At 34.5% G+C, this 8,739-nt stretch overlaps 1 protein-coding gene across 2 annotated transcripts in view; it reads right to left on the bottom strand.

The window, feature by feature from the left end:
* Positions 1 to 7,741: 7,741 nt before the first annotated feature.
* LOC107666149 (ubiquinol-cytochrome-c reductase complex assembly factor 1) overlaps positions 7,742 to 8,739 on the bottom strand; it is a 26,129-nt gene continuing 25,131 nt past the window's right edge. For both annotated transcript variants that reach the window (XM_016457324.1, XM_016457325.1), the window contains one exon: positions 7,742 to 8,282. In XM_016457324.1, the coding sequence (XP_016312810.1) occupies positions 8,144 to 8,282 (139 nt within the window). In that variant the 3' untranslated portion in view covers positions 7,742 to 8,143. The remainder of the gene's footprint in view (positions 8,283 to 8,739) is intronic.

The following is an 8,739-nucleotide window of genomic DNA, read 5'->3' as shown; positions in this document are numbered from 1 at the left end:
ATTAATCTTATATTAAATAAGGTTTTTCTATATTCACCTTCTATATATATATATATATATATACACACACACACACATTATAAGCATATTTGAACAAATACTGTTTAAATTGGTTATATAACACTATTACACAATATTAATAGCTATTGGTTTTATAACACAACTACATTCAATCTGCTGGTGATATTCTTTTTGTTAAAGGTCTGCTAAATTTGATTTAATTCATTATGAAAGGTAAAGTTAGTGATTACACTTGTCATGTTGATGTTGAAATCTCAACGGCGAGGCTGTAATGTCATAAGGCAGTAAACCGCCCTCAGCAAGAGCTTGTTTCAGCAGGATCACGGCCTCATAATACAGGTCTGAGAGGAGACGCACCTGCCCATTATGCTTCTTCTGACAACCTAGATCAAGTTTATTTACATATACTGTTTAAAAAGTTTGGGGTTAATAAGATTTTTTTGTTGTTGTTTTGTTTTTGTTTTAGAATGAAGTCTCTTATGCTCACCAAGGCTCCATTTATTTGATCAAAAATACAACAAAAACAGTAATATTCTGAAATATTTTTACAATTTAAAATAGATGTTTTCGATTTTAATATATTTTAAAATGGAATTTATTTATGTGACGTCACAGCTGAATTTTCAGCATCATTACGCCAGTCTTCAGTGTCACATGATCCTTCACAAATCATCCTGTGCTGATTTGAAACATTTATTATTATTATGAATGTTGAAAACAGTTACGCTGCTTAATATTTTTATTAGCTATACATTTTCTTCAGGATTCCTTGATGAACAGTATTTATTTGAAATCTTATGGTCAATTTAATGCGTTCTTGCTAAAAAAATAAATAAATCTAAATACCCAATATTTTAAGGTAAACTAAACTAGAAATTCCTCATGACAATTTATAATTCTGCTGCTATTGTAACTCATGTTAACTATTAGTAAGCTGCACGGGTTGACTTACCATAAGCACCACTGAGGCAAGCAGTCTTTGCCCCGTGAGACCTTTGTTTCAGAGAAGTAACCATTCATTACTTCAAGAGCTGCGAGTGATCCACCATAAAGCAGATTCAAAGGTCCTTCATGAGTTCATTTGGGAAAGGTCATCACAGGAAGAGCGTGGTCCTGCGACTGTTGACTGTGAGTGCTTTATCTCAGCAGATAACCTTCAAAGACACCCCAGCCAAAAACAGAAGTCTTGCTCAACCACAGAAATAACCTCCATTATCAGGTGAACAAACGAAAACAAAAATACAGGCAGACTGTTGAAAGAGGGACACAACTGTAAGATACTGTAGTATATCTTTCTCTTCCACACTTCGAAAACCATCACACATGCAGTGGCCTCAAAAGCATTTGGAAATGACTTTAAAAGCCACACTTCAAAAAGTGTAAATATCATTGCATTTCAAATCAAGTGGCATTTGAAAGAAAAACACATTCAACCAAAGAATTGAAAATGAAAAAAAAAAATTGGGGTTATAAAATAATAGAAATAAAATGAAAAGCAATTACATTCAAAATATTTCTTTAAAAATATTTTAACTTAATATTTCGCTACAAGAAGATGTAGGGGCTTGACAAATCTGTGATGAAATTAATCTTCGAATTGTTTCTTTAATCAGCGAATCATTTATTAACATCTGGTGCACGCTCAGCTATCAAGCTGCAGGCCCAATAAAAGGTGACAATAATGCAGCAGTAAAACGTTTCATAACCCTAAACCGCTACTTGTCAGGAAAGGACCTTGTTACAGGAAAAGCTATATGCTATTATGAAAATAGCTGATGTTATCTAACACAATAATATTTGTCATTTTTAAACAACACTTAAACAACACCTAAATATTGTAAAAAGATGGTTTCAAATGCCAGATTTTGCTCTAACTTGACTCTCACATGACTCAAGTCAAATCTATTTGCGAATAGTCTTGTAAGCCAGCGTTCACTTTGAAGATGGATGTAAGAGAGGCAGGCGTTAATCATAAAACAGGATTTGAAACAACACAACATTTTGTTTGAATTCAAATCAGCAGCAGCCAATCAGATTGCCTCTCTAAAGTAGGCCACAAAATTCAGTCATATCCAGAGACTGATTTTAGATGGGTGTTACCGCTTGTTTTTGCTTGAGAAGCTTCAGAGTTCAAAGCTTCTCTTCCCACAGTGAGATGGCATTTGGTGAATACACCTACAGCAGATCATTCATGTAAAAACAGGAACGTTTGCATGCAGCGTCTTGCTGATCTACCTTTGTGCAGTTTCTCACCCTAAGCCTTTCTGACCTGGAGTCTCAGCTCTGTAAAATACCGGAGGAAAGCTGGAACATGCCTAGCGACTGCTGAGTGGATAAACAGGAAATGTTAATGACCCCATTGTTCATGTTGACACGACAGTGAAGCAAAGTGTGACTTTCTGTTCTGGCTCATCAACAAATGACCAACATTTAAAAGAGCAAAAAAAGAGTTCAGCTTTACTCTATTGTTTAAAATTAAACAAAACAATAGATTTTTTTTTTTTTTTTTTAAAGAAGTCTCTAATGCTCACTAGTGCTGTTTTATTTTATCAAAAATGCAGTAAAACCACTAAAACATTATTGCAATTTTAAATAGCTGTTTTCTATTTGAATATATTTGGAAATGTAGCTTATTCCTGTAATGCAATGCTGAATTTTCAGCATCATTACTCCAGTCTTCAGCGTCACACGATTCTTCAGAAATCATTCTAATATGCTGATTTGGTGCTTAAGAAATATTTTATATTATAATAATCAATGTTGGAAACAGTTGTGCTGCTTCATATTTTGTGGAATCTGTGATGCCTGTTTTCAGGATTTTTGATGAATAGAAAGTTCAAAAGAATTTAAAATTTAAAATAGGAGTCTTGAGAATTTAAAATCTGTCTTTACTGTCACTTTTGATCCGTTTAATTTGTCCTTGACGAATTTAAGTATTCTTTTCTTTTTTAAAAATCTTATTTTGAACAGTAGTATTAGATGAAATGATGAACAACTAAGATGTAATACAAATATTAAAAACAAATTCTGCAAAAAATATTGCGACTTTTTTTTTTTTTTTTTTTTTTTTGGCGAGGCATTTTAAAAACATCCATTTAAAAACTGTCTGAATAAAATCTTGGTCTGGTGATATTAAAGGCAGAGCAATCCAGTAAAATACACTTCATACAACGGAAATGATACAAATGTTAACAATGATACCAAGAAAACCCCATGCTATCTTAAGGCCTTCCAGGCAACAAGTAAGGGCAATTTTGTTTTGTGCTAAGAAGAAATAGAATACAGGAGTATACGGGAGTGTCTGAAATAATTTTAAACCACTTCCATACACAAAACAAAAGGCTGTGCGTGAAGTTAATTAGGGAATTCTGCAAGACACTGAAACTCAGGGAAGTTACGAAATGATTCAGTACACATCAACTGGATGTCAAGCGATTAAAAAGGCTTGCCAGGGAATGACAGCACCGAGAACAATCCTGTTAAACTGCATGTGTCATACACTCTAGATCACACAACAGTTTTGTGTTTATCCAGGTCAGTTATGAGAAAACAAAGACGCCATGAGGAAGTCAGCAAGGCTACAGATAAGAACAGATCCCAACTAACAAATTAGAGTTAATCACCTGTTAGCAAACACTAAAGCTGCTCTCAGCTCAGCACACAAAAGACTGTGAGCAACACTCAGGGTGACAGAAGAGTGACAGCAGCATCATGTGAGCAGGAAGACGAGGTCAGAGAGGTTGAACAACATCCTTATGTGTGTTTATCACCCTCCACTGACTCATCTGTTTAACCAGTGTCCCTACAAAAGCCCCGATGACAGTCTGAACGCCATCTACCACTCAAACAGAACAAACAAAAGCCCCCCAGACAAAAGTAGAAAACTGAAACTAGAACAGTTTATCCAGACAAACACACCTGGAACTGAGAAAATTCTACAGGTTTCATGGATAGACAGACAGACAGACAGACAGACAGACAGACAGATAGATAGATATATATCAGACAGACGTACAGACAGAGACAGACAGACAGACAGACAGACAGACAGATAGATAGATAGATATCAGACAGAGACAGACAGACAGATAGAAAGATAGATATCAGACAGACAGACAGACAGATAGATAGATAGAAAGATAGATAGATATCAGACAGAGACAGACAGACAGATAGAAAGATAGATAACAGACAGACAGACAGACAGATAGATAGATAGATAGATAGATAGATAGATAGATAGACAGATAGATATCAGACAGACAGACAGACAGATAGATAGATATCAGACAGACAGATAGATATCAGACAGACAGACAGATAGATATATAGATAGATATCAGACAGAGATAGATAGATAGATAGTTATCAGACAGACAGACAGATAGATAGATATCAGACAGACAGACAGACAGATAGATAGATAGATTGATAGAATCAGAATCAGAATCAGAATTAGCTTTATTGTGAAGCTTGTGACACTATAACAAATTCCTTGTATGTGACAACCTCTGCTGGGCCTTTTTCACAATGGAGTCAATGTGAGTGTCCCACTTCAGGTTCTGAGAGATGGTTGTACCCAGGAACCTGAATGACTCCACTGCAGCCACAGGGCTGTCCATGATGGTGAGTGGGGGGAGAGCAGGGGGGTTCCTCCTGAAGTCTACTATCATCTCTACAGTTTTGAGCGTGTTCAGATAGATAGATACTCAGAATAGCTGTGTGTGGTTTGGTGGGCGTGGCTTAAAAGCTCTAGCAGGAATTGCAGTCAGACATTTTTACTGGGAAACTATGGGATTTTGAAGATCAGTTCTGAGAATTCTGAGTCTGATTAGAAAACACAGAATACTGTCAGAACAGGCTGAACGTCTGTGTTTAGTTTGGTGGATGTTGCAATCACAAGTATGTACAATAAAACTATGATGGATTTGTGAAGCACATGACACGATGACACATTCACCTGTCAACACTCTTGACCTACTGAAGATCTGCAAACACTGATCAGGACAGCAGCAGTACTGTTGATACATTTCTGCATAAATGACATTCTGGTTCACATAAGGGAAGACAAGGATTTTCCACACTGTCATGAAGGATTACATAAACCCTTCCAAACTTCACTGCACTGGTGAAGAGCATTTTGTACAGGGATCACTAAAGCACTGCAACTTTTTTGGTAAATTTTAGCGCCCCCTGTTGTCACAAAAAGATTAATCTCCAATTACATGACTAGCACTTCCTAGGCATATCTAGACTAGGAATATCCCGAGTTCTAAACAAGTTAAGCTCCTTTAACATAATCTATGACAGTATCAATTGGAAATCACAAGAAGTTCCTAAGAAGACATTTCTATTTCTTTTTCACTAGTATCCATGCACATATCGTGCTGAAGTAAACCCATGTTTAGTGGCTTTACATGACAGGAATTCTACTGTTAAACTGCACGACTGTAAATGCAGTGACAAGCTGGTGTGTCATCAGATTCAGTACTGTCACCTAGTGTTTTTAAAGAAACTTAATAATCAGCATTCCATTGTAACGAACCCGGAACATTTATTAAAGCACAGAATGTCTTTGTGCTGACTTTTTCCTTTAGGAACATAATGAATTTAAGATTGAAGTGTCACTCAGCAGTGTTTAAACACACATTCACATCAGTATTATAACATATTAACATAACCATAATGATATGAACTCGATTTTTGGACGAACACCCTGAAGTCACCGTAAAGCAGATGAGAAGCCAACAGGTCGTAACAGAACACCTGCCATTGCTACAGCACCCACTGGCCATCTGCAGCCCTACAGCTGACCCATAACTATCAGCTAGCACACTTCTGTTACTAACTCACTGAGTTCAGAATAGCATGTATACTGCAGAAATAGTATGCATGCTGTGCACAACAATTTTTCTGTATGAATGAATATATATATATCCCACAATGAAATGTGCTCCACTTGACCTTCCATTTATTGTGTGATGAATGTCCTTAAAGCAAACTCCTACAAGATTCATTCTTGATCAGCCTGCCAAAGACATTTCTACACAAAACTGAATTAAAAGTGAAAAACAATATTATTTCCAATAACTGGATTTCACCCCAAAATCAATGAAAAAAAAGGAAGGAATTCCAATTTGTACAAAAAAGTAGCCTATTTTTGGAATCATTATTATTATCATTACATTATGACCATCATACCATGCATTGTATTCATGGTAATTAAGCATATGTCCTAACAAATTCCTATTACCATGATGCAAAGTTCATTTATTTCAGTAATTCAACTCAAATTGTGAAACTCGTGTATTAAATAAATTCAATGCACACAGCTTCAGTCTGTGTGCATTGAATTTATTTAATACACGAGTTTCACAATTTGAGTTGAATTACTGAAATAAATGAACTTTTCCACGACATTCTAATTTATTGAGATGCACCTGTATATATGTATACGGTATGTATGTAAGTGTGTATGTATATATTATTTCAGAGATGATTGAATTTTGAGGAAAATATATTTGAAATTATAAATTGAGGAAATTATATTGTATAAACAGAAAGGAAGTCTATTATTATTATTATTATTATTATTATTATTGCATTGTGGAGGTATTTTTCATGGTAATAAAACAAGTTTTACCAAGAAATACTATAATGTCATTACTATAATGCAAAATATTACATTTAAATTTTATATGGTATATATTGTATATATTAATTTGTATAGTATATATTTTATTTTTTTGTAAATTTGTAAAAAAAAATTTTGCATTTTTTAAAAAAAACTTTTTTTTACTACAGTAAAAAACTATTACAGCAAAGAGAATCCTCATTAAAAATAATAGGAATTAAAAACTAAAACATTATATTGTGACAGAAACGTCACAATGTAAAAACTATGGTTCTAAAATAGACTTCATTTTCACATTACAAATGATTATTATTATTATTACTACTACTACTACTAGTAGTATTGGATACGGAAGAGGATTAGGGCCAAGCAATAATAAAAAAATAAAATAATCTCGAGATTAAAGTAGTTAAATTTCAAGAAAAAAAGTTTAGATAAAATGTTGAGATTAAAACTCTAAATCTAAATTTCTAGAATAAAGTCATGTTTCGAGAAAAAACTCGTTAAATTGCGAGAAAAAAAAGTCGAGATAAAATGTTGAGAATAAACTCATTAAATTACGAGAAAAAAGTCGTTACATTTCGAGAAAAGAACTCGTTAAATTTCGAGAAAAAAGTCTAAAAATGTTGAGAATACAATAATTAAATTGCGAGAAAAAAGTCGAGAATAAACACACTCATGTCATGTTCATTTCATCTGGTTGGACAGTGTTATTAAGCATTTGCAGTGGGGTGGGTCGGAGAGTAATGCAATGTATCATATCGTATATACGATCGACTGGGTTCCAGTCCGTCTTTTGCCAAACTCGCTTTCTTCCTTTTCTCATCTCATATCACATCGGAAAAGTGGAAATCAATTGCTTAACGAGCGTTTAATAATAATGTAATAATGAGTTAGGTTTAGTGTTACGGAGTCAGTAAGCAATACACTTTATAGACATACAAAGAAATTCCTGAGGTTTAGTCAAAGCAAGAAATGGTTGAAATGAAACCGATATACACACAAAGTGAGATTACTGTGAAGTCAGAAGAGGTCATTACTGGAGAAGCGCTTTTATTGGTGGACGACCCTGACAAATAAAAAATACACTCACATTCACACACACTCGAAACATTTTCCCCCAACACATTGAGAGTGAAATAAAAACTACTGTGAAATAGCCAGGAAATATTCCTATAAATATTGCAACATATGGAAAGACATATAAATACAAGAATACTCTATAGGTTTAGAAAAGGAGAGTGCAAAACCATTCTGATGAGTCCTTAATACTCTCAATACATGTGAGAATAAATGTGTGTGTGCGTGTGTTTGTTGTATTTGCATCACTGTGTTGACAAGGGAAGCTGACAAACCAGCAGGGAAAGTGAGTCAGGAAAGTCAGGGAAAGACAGATGGAAGGAAGGGGGTGTGACTAATCAGGTGAGTGCTGCTTCCTGATTGGCTGCTCGTGTGCTGATTGGCAGCTCTAGGTGAGATATTAGGCTCTCAGAGACCAGCATCATTGTAGGTCGGGCTGGGAACCTTCAGGATGCTCTGGGCGTTTTCCTCCACCAGGGGGCGCCATTTCACTTCTCCTGTTAAAAGCAGGTCCTCCCCATCCAGAGCATCGATGAACTGCATCTGTGTGGAGATAAGAACATCTGTATCATCTGTGGCTGCTAAATAATCACAGTATATTCTGACCAAAAATTTCAACTATGTCCTCAGGACAAAGGCTATTTCTTTTTCCAGAAATATCAGGTTGGAGCAAGTTGACAGTAGGGTTACTATAGTCAACAAAAAACTAAAACAAAAATAAGTAAATAAGTAAAATAAAATAAAAAATCGTAAAATAAATAAAATTAAATTTATACTTTAAATAAAATAAATGGACTATTACAAATGACAAAACATAAAAATTACAAAAACGTTAAAATGAAACCGGAAAATATAAAAATAAATGATTAAAATTATATTTGCTTTTTCTTGACCAATTTTGTGTTTCGTAATTGTTTTATGGTTTAAATTGCACTTCAAAAGCCATTTAAAAGATGCATTCCAATACAAATATGCTTTGGAAGAGGGCTTTTTGTAATTTGCGA

The sequence above is a fragment of the Sinocyclocheilus anshuiensis genome, unplaced genomic scaffold (assembly GCF_001515605.1).
Source record: "Sinocyclocheilus anshuiensis isolate Anshui unplaced genomic scaffold, SAMN03320099.WGS_v1.1 scaffold447, whole genome shotgun sequence".
Lineage (NCBI taxonomy): Eukaryota > Metazoa > Chordata > Actinopteri > Cypriniformes > Cyprinidae > Sinocyclocheilus > Sinocyclocheilus anshuiensis.
Note: the sequence above shows the minus strand (reverse complement) of the source record. Positions and strands in the feature narration are given on the sequence as shown.